This window comes from Arachis hypogaea, chromosome 15 (assembly GCF_003086295.3).
Source record: "Arachis hypogaea cultivar Tifrunner chromosome 15, arahy.Tifrunner.gnm2.J5K5, whole genome shotgun sequence".
NCBI classification, from domain to species: domain Eukaryota; kingdom Viridiplantae; phylum Streptophyta; class Magnoliopsida; order Fabales; family Fabaceae; genus Arachis; species Arachis hypogaea.
In genome coordinates this window covers 30,180,477-30,203,502 of record NC_092050.1, presented here as the reverse complement: position 1 = coordinate 30,203,502, position 23,026 = coordinate 30,180,477, and the positions used below count along the sequence as shown (strand labels likewise).

The 23,026-nt window shown below is 38.5% G+C and overlaps 2 protein-coding genes and 1 non-coding gene across 3 annotated transcripts; all 3 read left to right on the top strand.

The window, feature by feature from the left end:
- The first annotated feature begins 601 nt into the window (after positions 1–601).
- On the top strand, positions 602–4,765 carry LOC112750100 (uncharacterized). The gene is made up of 7 exons (XM_025798645.2): positions 602–1,323; positions 2,023–2,163; positions 2,254–2,619; positions 2,821–3,063; positions 3,220–3,312; positions 4,029–4,229; positions 4,317–4,765. Exons 1-7 carry the CDS (start codon positions 997–999, stop codon positions 4,527–4,529), a joined length of 1,584 nt encoding a protein of 527 aa, XP_025654430.1. The 5' UTR covers positions 602–996; the 3' UTR covers positions 4,530–4,765.
- Positions 4,766–7,220: 2,455 nt separating this feature from the next.
- LOC112750099 (metalloendoproteinase 2-MMP) lies at positions 7,221–8,737 on the top strand. The gene has a single exon (XM_025798644.3). The coding sequence runs from the start codon at positions 7,408–7,410 to the stop codon at positions 8,527–8,529; it is 1,122 nt and encodes a 373-aa protein (XP_025654429.1). The 5' UTR covers positions 7,221–7,407; the 3' UTR covers positions 8,530–8,737.
- Positions 8,738–22,662: 13,925 nt separating this feature from the next.
- LOC112753581 (small nucleolar RNA R71) lies at positions 22,663–22,770 on the top strand. The gene has a single exon (XR_003177962.1). It is a non-coding gene; the product is annotated as a small nucleolar RNA R71 (small nucleolar RNA).
- The last annotated feature ends 256 nt before the right edge of the window (positions 22,771–23,026 follow it).

Sequence of the window (23,026 nt, the reverse complement as noted above, 5' to 3'; positions counted from 1 at the left end):
ATATTAATTATGACATAAATAATTAATATAAATTATTAATTAAATAAAAATATTAATATTTAATATAATTAATTATTATAATAATTATTAAATTAATTATTATTTAATTAATTAACATTTTATATAATTATTTATTTTTTATATAACTTGTCAAATGACAAGTGTTGATTGGATAATCAGAGACTCTTTCTTCTTGAAATTAGTGAGAGAACTCACTTTCTTCCCACTTCAACGCTCCAATTCTTCTTTCTCTTTCACAAAACAGTAACCGGGCTCAAATTTCCTTCCCGTTGGAGATGCTGTTTGGTAAATAGTGAAAACATTGGTCTTTTTACCAGGATTCATCAATACGGATAGATGATGATCAAGTGTGTATGGTCATAGTTCAAAGAAGATATAGTGGTGACCTTGCTAAAAAAAAAAAATATGTCATTATTATTATTTTTTTTAGTGTCTAATGCCATTAGTTTGATATGATATCACTTTTTTTCTCTCACGAGAAAAAAGAAAAAGGTAATTTAGAAATTCTTTTTAAAAGAAAAAAGAAATAACAAAAGAGTAATTTGACGTAATTTAAAATTGTTTACGACGAAGGACCATTAAGATCCAATATTCTAGTTGGTTCATTGAAGACAAAGGCTTCGACTTCTCTTTAAACACTTGAATCACGTTGTCTTTTACTTGTGGATTTTATTAGAATTTAGAATCCAGTTTTGTACTTAACGAACTGGCAACATCATCATCCTTTTCATGCCACGTGTCGTGATGAGTCCCACCAACACCGCATGCTATCACAATAATTCACCAAAACTTCCACACTTCCAAGTTCCAACCACTCCCGCCTCACACCACCACTCTCCCACGTCGTCGTCTCCATCCTTCACGGCGTAACAACCCAACTTCCCAAATCCCCAACCCCTGGAATGGATCAAAACCCCTAAAATCCATCAAAACCCAGTTTCTTGCGAAATTCCCAAAATATCCCCATCCAAATTCATGTCTCCCCCTCCTTCTTCTTCTCCACTCCGTTTCTTCTTTCTTCTTTTGTGGATTCTAGGGTTTTCGAACTTCGGCAGCGCTCTCAAGGTTCCCTTCAGAGTCAAAGATGTGCTCCCAGTTCTCCCTCACGGGATATCGTGGCCTGTTCTTAACAATTTCCACAGTGCCGTCGATTTGCTCCCTTCTTTCGTTGGATCGGTGAGTCCCACCAACGGTTCTATTCAGTGGAAAGGTGCTTGCTTTTTTGATAATGAAGCGAAACTGGAGTTCACCACAGGTGACAGGGATGATTCTGATTTGGGGGGTGGCGTTCTCTATCTCAAGGTTTGACTTTCTCTCTCTCGATTTTTATTATTATTTTTAACTTGCTTTGATCATTATTAATCATAATTGGTAGTGATTACTGAACTTGTGAAGTGGAGTTTGTGTTAGTTAGGTTGAACTGTGTTTGATTATGAATTCATTGACGTAATTCAATTGAGAATATTGGTCGTTTTTGTGGTTCCCAACTATAAGTAGAAAAGTATAACTTTTTTGAATCAGTATGTAATCATAATCATAATCATTCTGTTAAAGCAAAAACTAGGCCTTTTTTAATTCATACTTCATATTTCTGTTCTAATTTACTCACAGTGTGATCCATTTCAATAGTTGTTGACTGGTTGAGTAGTGAACCACTGAACTTTTTCTTTTTCAACTGATTCTTTTCCCCATGGGAACGTAAGTGAACTGGTATTACTTTGCCATGAAATTGTTTGTGTTATTTAACCGCTATAACCTAGATGCCTTTTGCATAAATTCAGTATATACACCCAGTTTTTCATCTCTCTTTCTCACTTTTGGTTTACGGGATAGTTGTCTAGTTGATAGGATGGTTCTGGTATTGGAAGCTGGGAAGCTACGGATTGATAGATTAATTTGGAATATAAGCATCTATCTATCTACTGTTTTCCCCTCTTCTGCCCACTTTATATTATGGGATTGTTTTGTTCGTATATTGAAAAGATTTTTGGCCTTTCGCAGACAGCAGCTGCACACAGCTGGACCTGTATGGACCTCTATGTTTTCGCGACACCATACAGGATAACATGGGACTACTACTTCTCTGCTCGAGAACATACCTTGAAGTTTGATTCATGGGAAGAGCCTGCAGAGTTGGAATATGTATTTTCCTGGTTCCCTACTATGTTTGAAATTTCTTATACTTTTTAATCCCAAACTATAGGAAGTTAACATTTTCACTGAATTGATCAGGTAAAGCAGCATGGGGTTTCTGTGTTTCTCATGCCATCGGGGATGCTGGGGACACTGCTTTCTTTAATTGATGTTTTGCCTCTATTCTCCAACACTGCATGGGGTCAAAATGCCAACTTAGAGTTCCTAAGGAAACACATGGGAGCTACATTCGAGAAACGCGATCAGCCTTGGCGTGCAACGATTGATCCTGCAGATGTTCATTCTGGAGACTTTTTAGCTGTATCAAAGATCCGTGGTAGGTGGGGAGGTTTTGAGACCTTAGAAAAGTGGGTAACTGGTGCTTTTGCCGGTCATACTGCAGTTTGCTTGAAGGATGAAATGGGCAATTTATGGGTTGGTGAATCAGGGCATGAGAATGAAAAGGTATAGAATGTGGAGGACTTTAGATCTGTTCAACTGAATGCACTCACACAATTATATTTATACTTGATAGTATTCTGATCTTATTTGTTTTCCTAAAAATATGTTCATATCATCACTAGTGTCTGACCGCCAACTTTTTACCATTGATTATGTTAACACAATTGCTGATTATCTTATCTGGATGTCTGTCTCTGGCTACAGGGTGAAGAAATTATAGTGGTTATTCCATGGCTTGAATGGTGGGAATCAGCTCTCAAAGATGATTCTAACCCACAGATAGCATTGCTTCCACTTCATCCAGAGCTGCGTGCCAAATTCAACACCACTGCAGCATGGGAGTATGCTCGAAGCATGTCTGGCAAGCCATATGGTTATCATAATATGATATTTAGTTGGATTGACACAGTAGCTGACAACTATCCACCACCTCTTGATGCTCACTTGGTATTAATCTTTTCATTGCATTTTTCAGTCTTAAGAATTATCGTAATGAAATTGAACCAGCAATTATGTGAAGTGCATGCTGATTTACCTAGAGGTGACTGTATTATATAATGTAAAAGCAGTGAAATCTTGTTTCTGATGACTTGTTCTGTGCAGGTAATTTCTGTCATGTCTATGTGGACTAGAATGCAGCCAGCTTATGCTGCAAATATGTGGAATGAAGCACTGAATAAGCGGCTAGGGACTGAGGTATATCTTGATGCTGTTTGAAGTTTGAACCATTGGTGTGATAAAGAGTATCCATTTGCTTTGAATATATTTTGGGAGTCAAATTGGACTCATAATTTTCATACATGAATACGTGGATGTAAGTTGTATGTGTGTGTGTCTGCAATCGCATGTTTCTTTCACTTTTACAGCTAATAAGTCACGGGCAAAACAAGTTGACATCACTTGGGATAAGGTTCTGATTGGTTTCTGTTTTAATTTCCTATCGTAATTTTTAGTATTTCCTTTTTTTAGGAAGAAAACTAAAAACAGCCTGAAAATAGAAAAACACTGAAAGTTTTGAAACAGAAAATGAAAACAAAATGCAAACAGGCCCTTAGTTTGCCGATGACATCAAAGTATAACTGATGCTGTTCTATAATTTGATGATCATGGTGAAAAGAAGGGTTACAATATATTAATAAGAACTCTTCATACATGCCCTTCCTTTCTCATTGCATGCAAATTTGATCTATAAGGACTATCCTGCTTGAAATGCTTCACTCTGTTTCATTATTGAAGTGGAATTTGTCAGTTTAGGAATTTCGTGATATAGTTTAGTGATGTGTACAATATGCTGGCATAATTTCATTTCTTGAATGATACTGTATTGCATTGAGAATAAAATCTTTGAATAGTTCCTCATGATAAAATCCTTTTATTTATTGTTAATGCAATCTTATTGTATTTGCTTTCAGGGCTTGGATTTGCATGACATTCTACTCGAGACTGAGAAGCGTGGGATAGCATTTGATCAATTACTTACCATTCCAGAACAAGATGAATGGGTGTACAGCGATGGCAAGTCAACAACATGTGTTGCCTTTATTCTTTCGATGTATAAAGAGGCTGGGATTTTCAGCCCCTTTTCTAGCTCCATTCAAGTAACTGAATTCACTGTAAGTCATACCACCTTAGTGATTAGAGGACTCCTGGTCATCATAATTGCTTGCTGGCTTATTAGTTTCATATTGTTTTTTCATTAGATTCGGGATGCATACATGCTTAAGATTTTCGAGGATAACCAAACACGCCTTCCAAGATGGTGCAACAATGAGAATGACAAGCTCCCATTCTGCCAGATTCTGGGTGAATATAGGATGGAATTACCTGGCTATAACACATTGGAACCGTATTCCAATATGAATGAGAATTGTCCTTCACTTCCTCCAATTTATGATAGACCCTCACAATGTTAGGTACATCTCTTCTCCATGTCATTTCTATTACTTAGATTTTCTTGTTATCCGCAATTTAAGACTATTGGTAGTTGCTATTCTCGAATTGTTTATAAACTTTGAAAAAAAGGATTGTGTATCTTACCCCTTTTTTTAAACTGTAGCATTGTATATACGACTTTATTTTGGTGGGTGTGCCGTGTGGTTTGATGTAATCTTCAATCAAATACTAGGACGATAATTGTGTTTCCTGAAAATCCTGATATATTTTACTATATTAATTTGAGTATCCCAAAAGTAATTTGCTTTACCAATAGTGGAAATTTAGAGGATGAAACATTCAGTTAATCGTATCATCTAAGGTGGTTCAAAACTATTTTAAGAGGTTGTAAAGTTTGGTGAGAGTAAAATGTTTATGACTATTCAACTTAACTGTATCAAGCATCAACTGAAAATTATGCTCGTTATTTTTAACTCTTTGCTTTTATATATTTTTGGTAGTATTATATACCGTATCTTGGTACTATCCAAAAAAAAGAAAAAAACTTCTAAATTTACTTCTCAAGTATTTAAAACCAAAATTAATTTATTTTTTCAACTTCAATTCCTCCAAGATAGTTATCTAAATTACTTGAAAAGGAATTTTCGAAATTTTATATTAACTATGCACACAATCCTTATCGAAAACCTTTCTATGATCTGTCCTTGATGTGCACATATTTTTTTTATTTTATCATATATTCCTCACCCTCCCCCCCCCCCCCCCCTTTCTTTTTTTTTTTTTCTATTTTTTGAGGGGTATTTACTTTGGTTTTGTTTTGAGACCCCTCTACAGCAGACTTTAGATTTTAGAGCAATGAATCCAACGCTTGCTGCATCCTCGGGAAGTCGGGGTGTAAGTGTGTTTATGGTAATGGTAGCAACTGTAATAATGTTTTGGTATGATATTGTTCAACAAAAAGAAATAGTTCTGCTTCATAAGAAGGAAAACTTCAAATTGCGCCAACGCTAGTTTGACCATATTTTATTGCAGTACGAAAAATGTATTGCTACGAAACTTTCGGAACCTAATAACCCACACGTAAGACATGATGCATATACATGTAGCCAAAACCGTGAGGAGGACAACGTTGAAAATATTGGACACTTACGTTAAACGTACGGTAGAGAGCAGGCTTCCATTGATGACATATGATTATGATTCCGTTCCACCATTATACGAATTCTTAGTTCAAAATTCTAGCTAAGATTTACTTGTAACAAACCAACGCTTAACAAATGCATGACACAGAGACTAGTCATTTATATAGGTCACCAAATATGTAAATAGGAACAAGAAAAAAAAAATCAAAATGTAAGTACATAAATCGTACGTACATAAAAAGGATATATATGACCAGAAAAATATCGAGATAGAATTCAAACTTCATAGGTGAAATAGAAGCTGGGTTAGTTCACGATGTCATGATGTCTCTTCTTTACCTTAAGTTCATAACTTGAATTGACGGGTACTCAATTTGAAATTACGAGTTGATGGACATATTTTATATACGTTGATAAACTTATCGATAGGCTTGGCTTAATTTCGGTCAACGAGGGCCACGTAACCATTAACAACCCCCGTAGCTTTCGGACTTTCTCAGTCCTCCTTCACCCCCTTCTCATCATTCACTGATTGGCTGTTTATAATTTATATTATTTATGAGTTACGTAAACTTTTGTTTTTTCAATAGTTTATTTAAAAGATATTTTTTAAAAATGGCAGCAGTTATTTGATAAATTAAAAAAAAAAAAACCTTTAGTAAATATGCTATAAAAATTGTTTGGTGAAATTACTTTTAACGTTTAAAATGATTTTAATATACATAAATATAATAAATAATATATATATATATATATATATATATATATATATATATATATATATTTTAAGTTATGTTAGATTATGAACATTAAAAAACAGTTTTTTTAAACAAAAAGTAGAAGTATATAAAAAATTTTTATTTGCCAAATATACAGTAAAATATTATATTTTTCAAAAGTGGAAACATTTCTCCAAACATTTTACTAAATCAGACTTAAAAACTATATTTATTGAAAAATAACTCAATGTATAACTTTAAAAAATTAAGATATATATATACAAAAATATTATATATGCACGAAAAATTAATTATTATTTATATATTCAACTAAAAAAAAATCACCATATATATTATTTTATATATTTTTAATTTGAAACATTTTTTTTTCTTTTGTTATTTATATCAGTGCCATTGTAATCCACTTATATTTTTCTATCCAAATAGAAGTGACATACAAGAAAAAAAAAAAAAAAAAGTAAATCAATAGAAGCATCTATAATACTATTGTCGTCCGTTTTGGGTCTTGTGAAGTTTGTGAGCAAAAAAGAAAGAAAGAAATGGACATTATCAAAGTCAAACAAGGCCACCCTTGTTTTATTCGTAGTTCTATATAGCCAGCAGCATAATTGGTACGTATAGTATTGGTAAATTCAATGATAATAGCAAAGTGTCTTTATCCCCTATACTTTATTAAGAGGGTCTTTTTCTCCATGGGATAACAGCAAATGCAAAACACAATGCCAATTGTCAAACGGCGACGTTTCCAAGAGCGACCAATCTTCCGGGTACTTACCTTACCTATTTGCCCAACCGCGGGAATCAATAGAACTTTTCAAAGCCGCATCAAAAATCAAACAAAAAACAAAAGCAACAATAATTAGACGAAGACTTCAAAGTTTACATCCCTCTCATGTGAAAATTGACATCGTCAGCTCTTTGCTTATTCCTACTTGGTATAAAAATGGAAACTCAAACTATATCTTCACATTACACTAACTCCATTTTCATTTTCTCACTAATTACCAAACACTAAAATGAACAATCAACACATCTTACTTTCTTTATTGATCACTCTCTTTTTCCATAACACTCTCTTTCCAGTCTCGGCTCGTATGTTCCCAGATCCATCATCTATTCCGGGGTGGCTCTCCAGCCACGCGCCGCCTGGCGTTTGGGACTCGTACCGGAACTTCACCGGCTGCCAGCGTGGCAAAACATATGAAGGCCTATCCAAAATCAAAGACTACTTCCACCACTTCGGGTACATCCCCAACGCACCGCCGTCCAACTTCACTGACGACTTCGACGACGCGCTGGAGGCTGCCGTCAAAATCTACCAGAAGAATTTCAACCTCAACGTCACCGGCGAGCTCGACGACGCAACTCTTAGCCAGATCGTCCGGCCACGGTGCGGCGTCGCCGACATCATCAACGGCACGACGACAATGAACTCGGGCAAGTCCGACACCAACACGACCGCCACAAGCAGCACGAAGCTGAAATTCCACACCGTCGGACACTACACGTTCTTCGACGGGAAGCCGCGGTGGCCGGAGGGAACGACGGAGTTGACCTACGCGTTCGATCCAGGCAACAACCTCGAAGACGTCGTTAAGAACGTTTTCGCCAGAGCTTTTTCGCGTTGGTCGGAGGTAACGACGATAAACTTCACTGAAACGACGTCGTTTTCAGACGCCGACGTGAAGATAGGGTTTTACACGGGGAACCACGGAGACGGAGAACCGTTCGACGGCGTTCTTGGAACATTGGCGCACGCGTTCTCTCCAACGGACGGGAGGTTCCACCTTGACGGTGCGGAGGACTGGGTTGCCTCCGGCGATGTGACGACGGCGTCGCTGTCGACGGCGGTGGATCTTGAATCTGTTGCGGTGCATGAAATAGGGCACTTGTTAGGGTTGGGTCACACTTCTGTGAAAGAAGCTATAATGTACCCTACGATAACTGCGAAAACGAGGAAGGTGAAGCTTATGGATGATGACATTGCTGGTGTTCAGAACCTTTATGGTTCAAATCCTCACTATACTGATACGACTACCACTTCTTCGCGTGAGACCAGCAATGGCGGAAGGCACGTGGGGTCCATGTGGGGTTTGGTGATTCTATTGGTCGTTGGGGTTGCACATTTGGTTTTGTAATTTGTAGACACACCTATTTTTGTATTTTTATTTTTAAATTAGTTAGGTAGGTGTAGGGTAGAGTTTAAGTATTTAACTATTTATACGGGTATACAGATTCGCATACAGTTTTTTTTAGCTGGTATACACAGACTATACTTGCCTTTGTATGATTGACATATACTCCACATTCTTTGTGTGAATTTATATGTTGTTCTCTTGACAAAAATTGTTATCATTTGTTTTCTTTTTTTTCGGTATTGAGTTGGGATTTTTTTTTCCGGCTCCCCGCGGTATACCTTGTGAACATATCTAAAGTAGAATTCAAATTTTTTATATTTAGTTAAACAAACTAATAAACTAATTATTAAGTTTGGTGGATATTATAATAAAAACTTTATGATTATCCTCGTGTGAAAATATTTTTTTTTAATTTTTGGATAATAAATTATATGATTAGATTTCAATATTTATAAAAATATTATTTTTATTTAAAATATAACTAAATAAATAGATCACACTTTTAAACAAAACATCTTCATAAAAAAATATTTTTGTCAACTTCATTTGAGTATTTTCATTAAGTTTATTTTGGACTCTTCTCAGTTCTCACCGAAAGCCATGCTTTTATACTTTTCCATTGTTTCCCTGGAATATAAGTGAGGTAACCTTTGGAAAAGGTTTAGCTATCAATATATATTTTGTGTAAGTCTGGAACCGTACCATAAGAAACATTACTCAAACATATACAAGAGAGAGAGAGATCTTCCGCTCCATTTAGTGGGAACTCAGGATCTTTGGGATAGATATGATTACTAATAACCCGCAAAAGGCACCATCGCATGAATGCATGCAGTATAACCACACAAGTAAAGTAACTGGTTCTTCATCTTGTTCGATCAGTTGTGATAACTGACCTTTGTCCTTGAAGTACAATTAACTGTGATCTCATTGCCCTTAGATTCCAATATTTCTCCTTCAATCCAAGCTTCATCAAGGTCCTCAATCCAAATATGAGATCCAACTATGAAATTTAGTTGAGCAATTTGTACATTCAATAAGAAATGTGTTTGTACAAGTGACCAATACATTAGAAAGAAACTAACACAATGACAAGTTGTAGATAATTACCATTGTTAAAGGAATGCTAGGTTTGAGGTTGAATTGATCAAACAAGCTACAATACAAGAAAAAGTAATATTTGTAACAAAAAAAAATTATTACAAAAAATCAAAATTTTAAAACAAAAGAATTTTGTAATAAAAAAAGAGTCGTTGCAGTATGTTTCGTTGCAAAAAATTTTTGTAACAAAAAATTAAAACTGTTACAATTCAAAATAATATTTGTAACAAATTTTTTTGATACAAAAAACCAAACGTCATTACAAAAGTGATAACAAATTTTGATCTTCAAAATATTTTTGGTAACAATATATTTTTTTCGTATCATAAAATTTTGTTACAAAATGTAACTTGATTTTGTAACATTTTTTTAATTAACTGATGTATTAACTATTTTATTGAGCAAGTCAATATTTATATAATGTAAAAATATACATAATTCAAATATGCTTCATTTAACTAAAATTGTTTTAAAACAAAATAACATTAATGAATGCATTGATTAGTTCTACAAATTATATTTCTTACACAAGTTCAACCAAAAGTTAAAAGTCTAACATAGATTAGTGTCTCTATGAATCAAAATATTCTTGAGCCCTCAAAGGTAGCATGTTGTCACCATTTTAGCACTCATATAAATAAGAAAACCAAAACAAAAAATTAGAAACAAGATATAACACCAATTATAATTTTTTTTCCATTAACTTTTATCCAAAATGTTTAGAAAAATTTTGGCAGAATCTTCCCTAAAATTTAGATATTTTCACCATCTACGGTTCTATAAAAAATAACCAATTCACTACTTATTTCTCAGCCAATACACAACCAAATTTATCAAACCAAATAATAGGACATTTGGCATTTCTCAACCATGACACAAGTAAAATGTAATAAATAGATCCATATACAAATTAAACTATAATAATAATATATGAATCATTTAGGAATATGTATTAAAATCATAAGCAATTTTAGGAGTACCTTTAATTGTCTATTTTTTTCATTATCAAAGCGCCCTATGAAAGAGTTCACAACAGCTTGTTGAGCTTCCAATTGAGCTTTCACTCGAGCTAATTCTTCCTCTTCCCGTGTTCGTTGCTCTTCAAGTTTTTCTTTGAGCACATCTATTTTCTTTGTTAGCTCCTTACAGTCTTGCATTGCCTCTTAAAGTTGTGTTTGAATCCTTAACTTAGATTTTCAAGCCTTTATACCATAATTTGCACCACTTTTCTCACCTCTCACAAGTAAAAAAGCTTCATTTGGAGTGATAGAATTTTCAGAATCGCAGGATTCATTGATCATACAGCTAATATCATCCTACACAATCCAATTTGTGATTCGAAAATGAAAATAAAATTTAACTTCCATGCAACAATAAAAGGAAAAGGTTAGTAATGTTACATCAATTTGTTTAGCTTTTTCATGGACCCATTCTCTGTTATTCTTTTGATGAGTAATTTATCACAATTCTTGAATGTCAGGCTTGACACCAATTCTAGGATGGTGCTGCAAATTTTTTAAAGTTTAAAATATCACATATAGTTAAGTGTAAACGTGAGATAGCAAAAAATATAACACCAAATTAAAGACGTCAAGACTATTCACATGATCACGTCTAACAACTTGAAATATTCTTCTACCAGCAATATGTGGTACAACGTGATACTTTCTATTATCTTTGTTTCTTAAAATTTTACCAAACTCACAAAAGACAAAAGGAGTTAAGTTATAATTATATCATTGACCTAAAATAGCAAAATAACATAAGAACACCTTAATAGTTGTCACAATAAAAAATTCAAATCTGAAAAGAAGAACTTCCAAAGTAGCACACCAAATTCTCCTATGTCTCTGGAAGAACATTATTCGATGGATTTTGAAGGCGCTCCTCATCAGCTTGATACAACTCATAGTGTTCACACAATCTTGAGCACCAACTTCGATAACAAATATTAGCCTTAGCTAAAATCATTTTGCGTATTACTTGCACAAATAAAGATTTAATATACATAATAGCCAAAAATATAAATATGTATTACCAAAACAATGTCACATATTTTTTGCTTGACATCATCTCTAACTTGGCTCCATTTCTCTACATCCAAAGGAGCATTTTGTCTTGTAACAATACCTACTACGGATGCAAAAAGATCAGCATGGATGCCATTAGGAGCTAAGTTGTCCAAAGAGATTAGCGATTCTAATTTTTCATTTGTCTTTGTTTTCAACACCCTATTTGTTGCAATCCCACGCTAAGGTCCCTTTTTACCAATACGCAATGAAACAGGAGCAGTGGCTAGTGTTGAAATAGGGGCTGCCGGTGACGAAATGGGGGTTGCCGGGGCTGGGGCAGGGTTGCCGAGGCTGGAGCAGGGGCTTCTGGGGCTAGAGTAGGGGCTGTCGGGCTTGGAGAAGAGGCTGGTGTTGTAGAACTACTAGATGCAGTAGCCCTTGTCAGCCTTCGTGAGGCCATTATGTAACACAATCTACAATAAAATTCATAGAGATAACATTAAAGAAATGAAATACTAAAATATCTACATCATTTAATACACAATTATATAAAGAAAAGCACATCAATAAAAGTGGACATGATTAAAATATATTATACTTTTCAAAAAAATTAAACAAATGGAGCAAAGAGTGAATAACTTAGCAATTGTAAATATGATGTGAATTCCTAAAGTTTAACAACTTTAAACTCAATCACCATTCTATGCAAAAAGTGGATAACTTAGCAATTGCAAATATCTTGTGAATCCCAAAATAAAACTACTAAGAAGTCAATCACTATCATTTGGATCATCATCATCATCATCATCATCATCATCATCATCATCATCTTCTTCTTCTTCTTCTTCTTCTTCTTCTTCTTCTTCTTCTTCTTCTATGTCACCTCTGTCCAATTACATCAACAAATTGATATCATCCGAAGATGGTACTTGATTAAAGCTTCCCATTTCAGCTTGTTGGTATGCCTCTTCTTACAATGATATCTTGCTCACGCACATCATATATATTGTGAGGCTTTACTCGTATCACAGTTGATGAACCCATATTTCATGAGTTCTTTTGTGCTTAATTAGAGTGATTTATACAATCCTTCACCTACTTATTCACATTAATTGCATGGTTTTACTTTCCCTTCCTTATTATGTGATGTAAATGAAAAACATATTTTCTAAACTTTAAAATTAATTATTTTAATTACCTTTATTTCCATTCGATGCCGTGATTAGTGTGTTGAGTAGCTTCAGATTTTCTAAGGCAGAATGACTTAAAGGATGAAAAAGGAAACATACTAAAATGGAAGGAGGAAGCAAAACGGAGCTTTAAGGAAACTGGTACCCACGCGATCGCATGGATGACGCGATCGCGTGCCAAGCACGAATCAGCAGCGACGCGGCCGCATGACTGACGCGACCGCGTGGCAAGGAAAATCTCCAAATGACGCGACCGCGTGACCCACGCGGACGCGTGACAGAGGCCACGCACCAGAAATTGCAGAAAACACTCATAGCGGATTCTGAAGCCTTTTTTGGCCCAAAACCAAGTGCAGAACACATAGACTAGAGGTTATAAAGTGTGGGAATGCTTTCATTCAAAGAGAGCTCGCATACTCTTACTTTTCAATGATTTAGATTTAGTTGAGAGGGAGATCTTCTCTCTCTCTTTTAGGATTTAGGATTTCTTCTTGTTTTAAGAGTAACTCTGAATCCTAGGTTTAATGTTCTTTTATTTTAGTTTTACTTTTATTTATTTATTCCAATATTTGAATTGATTATTATAATTTGATTTACGAAGTATTCCATGTTGCAGACAGTTATTTGAATTAATGATAATTGAGGTATTTTCAGTTTATGATTGTTTTCTTTGATTTAAGTTACCATTGCTTCCCATCTAAGGACCTTTTTATTATTCCAGCAATTTTACTCTTTTTTCCCTTTTTGGTTCTGGTTAAGAATTTAGTAACTCAACAGTTATTAGACTCAACATAATTGATAATCGTTATCTTGCTAATTGAGCTGAACTTAAATAATCCCAACCTTTTCTTAGGAAATAATTAGGATTCAAAAGTCAATTTAATTAGTCCCTTGACTTTCCTTTGCCCTGGTAAAGGTTGACCAAGTGGAGTTTAGATTCAACTTTCATTATTGTTGAGAGAGATAACTAAGTTGGACCTCTAATTTCTCTACCTTGCTAAAAGTTGCTTTACGGTTATTATTTATTTTTAATTGCCATTTGATTCACTCGTCATTTAAATTACTTGCTTCTCACCTTCTAAACCCCGATTACAACCTTTATAACCAATAATAAGAACATACTTCCTCGCAGTTCCTTGAGAAGACGACCCGAGGTTTGAATACTCGGTTAACAATTTTTAAGGGGTTTGTTACTTGTGACACCCAAAACGTTTGTACGAGAGAATTTTTGAAGGTTTAGAAACTATACTTGCAACGAGGATTTATCCGCAATTTTCTAGACCACGCAAAAGTTCTAACGTCAAAATGGCGCCTGGAATCATGCATAGCATTCATGTTAATCACTGCATCCTGCATTTTTCAGTTAAAAAAAAAATTTTGGGTTGCACGACGCGACCGCATGCCCCATGCGATCGCGTCATATCGCGAAAAACACCACCCATGTGACCGCGTGACCCACGCGGCCGCGTGATATATATATATATATCGGCGTAAGGATCCAACGAACAGAAAGTTAGGCTGGAATCGTGCGGCCCTTGTGCGTTTCGCACAAATTGGCCCACGCGATCGCATGCCCCATGCGATCGCGTCACTTGCACAATACCAATCCCACGCGACCGCGTGAGCGACGCGATCGCGTCGCATGGATTGCACATCACCCCAAAAGGAAACAGAGAGTTGCGCTAAAACGGCGCTGGAGTCGTGCGTTTAGAATAAATTCCAGCGACGCGATCGCGCGACCCACGCGATCGCGTCACCCTTCTTTCCCCCTCTCATGCGATCGCGCACCCCACGCGATCGCGTCACTCCCATTTTCGTCCCAACCACGCGACCGCGTGCCCCACGCGGCCGCGTGGATTCGAAAATATAACCCCCCAGCCCGCGAACCCTATCAGTCGCGAGCCCCCACCCCCAACCCTCTTCTCCCTCTCTGCTCCCTCTCCCTCCAACCACCACCCAGCACCACCCAGTTGCCACCACCGGCCACCCAGACGCCAACGCCACCCCGTACGCCGCCGCCCCAACCCCTCCCCCCTTCTTCTCCCTTCCTCCTCTCTCCTCCCCTCTCCACCACTGCCTCCGCAACCACCGCCCCCCCACCGCCGGCCACCCAGCCGCGCCCCCTCTCTCTCCACCACCCAACCGCACCCCCCTCCTTCTATCCTCAACCCAAAACCCTCGCTGCCACTGCCCCCATCAGCCGCCACCGCGTCGCCGTGCACCACCACCGCGCCGGACGTCGCCGCAGCCTCCTTTTTCCCTGTTCCACCCCTTCCGCTTACCAGGTTCCGCAACACGCAACCCTTTTTATCCGTTCGTCACTTTTCTGTATTTTTTTATTCCGTTTATGTTCATGATTAGGATAGCTAGACTTGCATGTTGTAGTGGATTTTTAGGTTGTTAGGTAGCTTAGGCTGTGGTTAGTGGATCTAGGTCTGTTTACTTGCACTGTTCTTACTTCTGTTTTATCCTATGTGCAAATATGTTGCTGCTATAATCATGTTTCATATGCTGCTTTCTCGTATGTTGCTGCTGTTTACATTGAGTTTTTATGTTTATTTTATATCTATGTACATGCAGCTTGATTCTTTAATTCATATGAACTGATATGATTGCTGTTTATTTTCCGGGACAATCCAATTTTAGCCGGAATGCTGCCCAAATTTTTTTGAAAATTGTTTTCATTCTTGTTTTGGTTTGGCAACTCTGTTTTACTCTGTTTTCCCCGAACCATTTCATGAATGCTAGGGCCACTTTCTTATCCTCTTTGATTTCCTGGTTCATAAACTGCTTGTTCAATTATGAGTACTTCTATTCTTACCTGTGAATCCTTGTTATATGGAATTTTTCTATGCCACTTACTTTCCTAACTCACTAATTCTAATTTACTAATTTCTTTTTACCATACTAACCCTTTTGATCTCTTTTCTGATTATTTTCACTTTCCTCTAACTTTCTCACTATGGCATATTGATTTTTTTTTTCATTTAACATAAATTCAATCACATTTCAATTACTCATTTTCCTTTCCTATTTCCCCCTTACCGCTTTGAGTTTCCTTTGTTTAAATTGCCTATTTGCTTTCCTATTTTATCCAATTCCTGGTTTTCTGTTTTTCAGGATGTCTGCCTCACAGAGGAAAGGTAAAGGCAAACGCAAGAGAGGAGATTCCTCCCAGTCCATCATTGTTCTAATGCACGATTCATCATGGCGGGAGAAGAACTTCACACAGCAGGAGAAAGCTAACCAGCTGCTTCCTGCAAATGATCCTATAAAATTTGCAAACCGGTACTGTGAGCTAAAGTACCCGACTTTTGCAAACTCCAGAAATCTATACCTAGAACGTACCTTGAAGATTGCAGAAGCCCTCCAGCAGTACACTACTGAGCAAATCAAGCAAAGGGGCTGGTTCTTTCTGGAGAGACCACTGACAGAGGTCAATGCATCTTGGGTCCGGGAATTCTATTGCAACTACTACCTTACTACCCTAGATGCAGTGAACCTGAGGGGAAAGCAAATTCTGGTCACTGAGGAGGTCATAGAGACCATTCTCCAGCTCCCAGCCAAGTCCGATCAGCCAGATGATTTTGCACAGGCTGAGGAGGACATGGGCCAGATGCGGTTTGATTGGGATGCTGTGAAGGCACGAATAGCTCTCGACCCTGCTGTTCCTTGGGAGATGGGTCAGAACACCACTATGCCTAGAGGGATCAAGAGAGTGTACTTGAATGATGAGGCTCGGCTTTGGCATCAGATCTTGAGTAATTTTGTGATGCCGAGTACTCACGAGACTGAGATCCCGGTTACCATGATCACCCTCCTCTGGTGTGTGCTGGAGGGTAAGGACCTGTACTTACCTCGTTTTATCCGGCATTATATGGCTAGGGTCCACGTCCGAGGCACCCTCCCCTTTCCTTATCTAGTTACACGACTAGGCCGTCAGGCTGATGTGCCTTGGGAGGATGCCGATGAGCGACCACCAGCAGCGGACTGCAGGAAGATCATTCCTCACAGCAGGAACTTCTTTTCTTTGGGCTACAGACCACCACCTGTCACTGCTACTGATGAGACAGCCCCTCCGTCTGCTGGACCCTCTTCATCCACATCTGCCCCAGCTGCCCCTGCTGCTACCACTGCACCTCCACCCGCCTCTGAGCCGGTTTATCGCCTCGTGCACCGTCTATTCCGCCAGCTTGATCAGATGGAGCGCCGTAATAGGCGCCGGTATGAGAGATTGGAGCGCCGCAGCAGGCGACGCTATTCCCATCTGAAGCTGATGATCAGACAGGGCGCCGACATCCTCTCCGAGCCCGACACACCATCAGAGCCATCAGAGGAGGAGGAGGATGAGCACGAGGAGGAGCCTCATTCCCAGGCGGAGACTCATCAGCAGGCAGGCACAGAGCACTGGTGCACGAAATTGTGATGTCCAGGCTCGAACAATCCCTGGTAATGGCTCCAAAGCTTGGTGCTTTGATCTTAATTCATAATTGTCACAACTTCGATACAACTAACCAGCAAGTGCACTGGGTCGTCCAAGTAATACCTTACGTGAGTAAGGGTCGAATCCCACGGAGATTGTTGGTATGAAGCAAGCTATGGTCACCTTGTAAATCTCAGTTAGGCGGATATAAAGTGATAATGTAGTTTTCGAATATTATATAATAAAATAGGGATAGAGATACTTATGTAATTCATTGGTAGGAATTTCAGATAAGCGAATGGAGATGCTTTTCGTTCCTCTGAACCTCTGCTTTCCTGCTATCTTCATCCAGTCAGTCTTACTCCTTTCCATGGCTGGCTTTATGCAAGGGCATCACCGTTGTCAGTGGCTACATCCCCTCCTCTCAGTGAATCATATGCTCACGCACCCTGTCACGGCACGGCTATTCATCTGTCGGTTCCCGATCATGCTGGAATAGGATTCACCCTCCTTTTGCGTCTGTCACTAACGCCCAGCACTCGCGAGTTTGAAGCTCGTCACAGTCATTCAATCATTGAATCCTACTTAGAATACCACAGACAAGGTTTAGACCTTCCGGATTCTCTTGAATGCCGCCATCATTCTAGCTTACGCCACGAAGATTCTGGTTAGGAGATCTAAGAGATACTCATTCTAGCTTAATTCATGTAGAACAGAAGTGTTTGTCAGGCACGCGTTCATAGGGGAGAATGGTGATGAGCGTCACACATAATCATCACCTTCATCACGTTCTTGGGAGCGAATGGATATCTTAGAAGCGAAATAAGAAGAATTGAATAGAAAACAGTAGTACTTTGCATTAATCTTTGAGGAACAGCAGAGCTCCACACCTTAATCTATGGAGTGTAGAAACTCTACCGTATGAAAATACATAAGTGAAGGTCCAGGCATGGCCGAGATGGCCAGCCCCCTAAAACGTGATCAAAGGATCATAAGGTAATCCAAAGATGTCAAATACAATAGTAAGAGGTCCTATTTATAATAAACTAGCTACTAGGGTTTACATGAGTAAGTAATTGATGCATAAATCCACTTCTGGGGCCCACTTGGTGTGTGCTTGGGCTGAGCCTGAGTGTTGCACGTGCAGAGGCCATTTGTGGAGTTGAACGCCAGTTTCTGTGCCAGTTTGGGCGTTCAACTCTGGTTTTGGACCCTTTTCTGGCGCTGGACGCCAGATTTGGGCAGAAGGCTGGCGTTGAACGCCAGTTTACGTCGTCAATTCTTGGCCAAAGTATGGACTATTATATATTGCTGGAAAGCCCTGGATGTCTACTTTCCAACGCAATTGGAAGCGCGCCATTTCGAGTTCTGTAGCTCCAGAAAATCCACTTTGAGTGCAGGGAGGTCAGAATCCAACAGCATCAGCAGTCCTTTTTCAACCTCTGAATCTGATTTCTGCTCAAGTCCCTCAATTTCAGCCAGAAAATACCTGAAATCACAGAAAAACACACAAACTCATAGTAAAGTCCAGAAATGTGAATTTAACATAAAAACTAATGAAAACATCCCTAAAAGTAACTAGATCCTACTAAAAACATACTAAAAACAATGTCAAAAAGCGTATAAATTATCCGCTCATCACAACACCAAACTTGAATTGTTGCTTGTCCCCAAGCAACTGAAAATCAAATAGGATAAAAAGAAGAGAATATACTATAAATTCTAAACTATCAATGAAACATAGCTTCAATCAAATGAGCGGGACTTATAGCTTGTTGCCTCTTGAATAGTTTTGGCATCTCACTTTATCCATTGAGGTTCAGAATGATTGGCATCTATAGGAACTCAGAGTTCAGATAGTGTTATTGATTCTCCTAGTTCAGTATGATGATTCTTGAACACAGCTTCTTTATGAGTCTTGGCCGTGGCCCTAAGCACTTTGTTTTCCAGTATTACCACCGGATACATAAATGCCACAGACACATAATTGGGTGAACCTTTTCAGATTGTGACTCAGCTTTGCTAAAGTCCCCAATTAGAGGTGTCCAGGGTTCTTAAGCACACTCTTGTTTTTGCTTTGGACCTTGACTTTAACCGCTCAGTCTCAAGTTTTCACTTGACACCTACACGCCACAAGCACATGGTTAGGGACAGCTTGGTTTAGCCGCTTAGACCAGGATTTTATTCCTTTAGGCCCTCCTACCCACTGATGCTCAAAGCCTTGGGATCCTTTTTATTTGCCCTTGCCTTTTGGTTTTAAGGGTTATTGGCTTTTTCTGCTTGCTTTTTCTTTTTCTTTCTATTTTTTTCTATATTTTTTTTTCTGCAAGCTTTGTTCTTTGCTGCTTTTTCTTGCTTCAAGAATCATTTTTATGATTTTTCAGATTATCAAATAACATGTCTCCTAGTCATCATTCTTTCAAGAGCCAACATATTTAACATTCTTAAACAACAACTTCAAAAGACATATGCACGGTTCAAGCATACATTCAGAAAACAAGAAGCATTGTCACCACATCAATATAATTAAACTAAGTTCAAGGATAAATTCGAAACTCATGTACTTCTTGTTCTTTTGAATTAAAACATTTTTCATTTAAGAGAGGTGATGGATTCATAGGACATTTATAACTTTAAGACAAAGTTACTAACTACTAATGATCATGTAATGAAGACACAAACATGGATAAGCACATAACATATAAAACGGAAAAAAAAACAGAGAAAGTAAGAACAAGGAATGAGTCCACCTTAGTGATGTCCTTGAGCTCTTTTATGTCTCCTCCTTGTCTTTGCTGCTCCTCCTTCATTGCTTTTAGATATTCTCTGATTTCATGAAGGATGATGGAGTGCTCTTGATGTTCCACCCTTAGTTGCTTCCAATAATTGTGTGGACGAAAATGTATCCCCTGAGGTATCTCAGGGATCTCTTGATTTGCAGTCAAATGTTCTACCACTGAGCTATAGACCCTTGATGGAAGCTTTTGTCTTCCCTTTCCTCTTTCTAGAGGTTTCTCTGGCCTTAGGTGCCATCAATGGTTATGGAAAAAACAAAAAAGCTATGCTTTTACCACACCAAACTTAGAATGTTGCTCGTCCTCGAGCAAAAGAAGAAAGAATAGAAGAATAAGAAGAAGATATGGAGGAGAGAGATGTTGAATTTTTGAAGGTAGTGGGTGTATGGATGTGAGTGGTAAATGGAAAAAAAGAAGAAGGGATGATCATGAATGGAAAGAGAGATGATGAGGTAGGTGGGGATCCTGTGGGGTCCACAGATCCTGAGGTGTCAAGGCATTTACATCCCTGCACCAATTTAGGCATGTAAAATGCCCTTGCACACAACTCTGGGCGTTCAGCGCCAGGTTGGTGCCCATTTTGGGCGTTCAACGCCCCTTCGCTGCCATTTCTGGCGTTGAACACTAGAACCATGCTTGTTCTGGGCGTTCAGCGCCAGGATGCTCCCATTCTGGGCGTTCAGCGCCAGAACTATGCTCTGTTCTGGCGTTTGAACGCCAGACAGATGCTCCTCCAGGGTGTGATTTTTCTTCTGCTGTTTTTGATTCCGTTTTCAATTTTTTATTTATTTTGTGACTCCACATGATCATGAACCTAAGAAAACATGAAAAACAATAATAATAAAGTTAGATAAATAAATATTGGGTTGCCTCCCAATAAGCGCTTCTTTAATGTCAATAGCTTGACAGTGGGCTCTCATGGAGCCTCACAAATGTGCAGAGCTTTGTTGAGACTCTCCAACACCAAACTTAGAGTTTGGATATGGGAGTTCAACACCAAACTTAGAGTTTGGTTGTGGCCTCCCAACACCAAACTTAGAGTTTGACTGTGGGGGCTCTGGTTGACTCTGCTTTGAGAGAAGCTTTTCAAGCTTCCTCTCCATGGTTGCAGAGGGAGATCCTTGAGTTTTGAATACAAGGGAGTTCTCATTCCATTGAAGGACTATTTCACCTCTGTCAACATCAATCACAGCTCTTGCTGTGGCCAGGAAAGGTCTTCCTAGGATGATGGATTCATCCTCTTCCTTTCCAGTATCCAGGACTATGAAATCAGTAGGTATGTAAAGGCCCTCAACCTTTACTAATACATCTTCTACTTGTCCATAAGCCTGTCTTCTTGAGCTGTCTGCCATCTCTAGTGAGATTTTAGCAGGTTGCACCCCATAGATTCCCAGTTTCTCTATTACAGAGAGGGGCATGAGGTTTATACCTGAACCAAGGTCACACAGAGCTTTAAAGATCATGGTGCCTATGGTACAAGGTAATATGAACTTTCCAGGATCCTGTCTCTTCTGAGGCAATGTCAGTTGATCCAGATCACTTAGTTCATTGATGAACAAGGGAGGTTCAACTTCCCAAGCATCAATGCCAAACAATTTGGCATTCAGCTTCATGATTGCACCAAGAAACTTGGCAGTTTGCTCTTCAGTGACATCCTCATTCTCTTCAGAAGAGGAATACTCATCAGAGCTCATGAAGGGCATAAGGAGGTTCAATGGAATCTCTATGATCTCTAGATGAGCCTCAGAGTCCTTTGGTTCCTCAGAGGGAAGCTCCTTATTGGTCACTGGACGTCCCAGGAGGTCTTCCTCCTTGGGATTCACGTCCTCTCCTCTCCTCACAGGTTCGGCCATGGCACTTATGTCAATGGCCTTGCACTCTCCTTTTGGATTCTCTTCTGTATTGTTTGGGAGAGTACTAGGAGGGATTTCAGTGATCCTTTTACTCAGCTGGCCCACTTGTGCTTCCAAATTTCTAATGGAAGACCTTGTTTCATTCATGAAACTTACAGTGGCCTTAGATAGATCAGAGACTAGATTTGCTAAATTAGAAGCATTTTGTTCAGAGTTCTCTGTCTGTTGCTGAGTTGATGATGGAAAAGGTTTGCTATTGCTAAACCTGTTTCTTCCACCATTATTAAAGCCTTGTTGGGGCTTTTGATCCTTCCATGAGAAATTTGGATGATTTCTCCATGTTGAGTTATAGGTGTTTCCATAAGGTTCACCTAAGTAATTTACCTCTGCTATTGCAGGGTTCTCAGGATCATAGGCTTCTTCTTCAGAAGATGCCTCTTGAGTACTGTTGGATGCAGCTTGCATTCCATGCAGACTCTGAGAAATCATATTGACTTGCTGAGTCAATATTTTGTTCTGAGCCAATATGGCATTCAGAGTATCAATTTCAAGAACTCCCTTCTTCATAGGCGTCCCATTATTCACAGGATTCCTTTCAGAAGTGTACATGAACTGGTTATTAGCAACCATGTCAATGAGTTCTTGAGCTTCTGCAGGCGTTTTCTTTAGGTGAATGGATCCACCTGCAGAGGTATCCAATGACATCTTAGATAACTCAGACAGACCATCATAGAATATATCCAGGATGGTCCATTCTGAAAGCATGTCAGAAGGACACCTTTTGGTCAACTGTTTGTATCTTTCCCAAGCTTCATAGAGGGATTCACCTTCTTTCTGCCTGAAGGTTTGAACATCAGCTCTAAGCTTGCTCAGCTTTTGAGGAGGAAAGTACTTGGCTAAGAAAGCCGTGACCAGCTTATCCCAAGAGTTCAGGCTGTCTTTAGGTTGAGAATCCAACCATAATCTAGCTCTGTCTCTTACAGCAAAAGGGAAAAGCATGAGCCTGTAGACTTCAGGATCTACTCCATTAGTCTTAACAGTATCACATATCTGCAAGAATTCAGTTAAGAACTGAAAAGGATCTTCAGATGGAAGTCCATGAAACTTGCAGTTCTGCTGCATC

What these genes read in the sequence shown, in the direction of transcription:
- LOC112750100 (XM_025798645.2), top strand. Translation starts at nt 997, where the DNA reads ATGTCTCCCCCTCCTTCTTCTTCTCCACTCCGTTTCTTCTTTCTTCTT. An exon ending in GTGGCGTTCTCTATCTCAAG is followed by an intron (nt 1,324 to 2,022) that starts GTTTGACTTTCT and finishes GGCCTTTCGCAG; the next exon opens with ACAGCAGCTGCACACAGCTG. An exon ending in AGCCTGCAGAGTTGGAATAT is followed by an intron (nt 2,164 to 2,253) that starts GTATTTTCCTGG and finishes TGAATTGATCAG; the next exon opens with GTAAAGCAGCATGGGGTTTC.
- LOC112750099 (XM_025798644.3), top strand. Translation starts at nt 7,408, where the DNA reads ATGAACAATCAACACATCTTACTTTCTTTATTGATCACTCTCTTTTTC.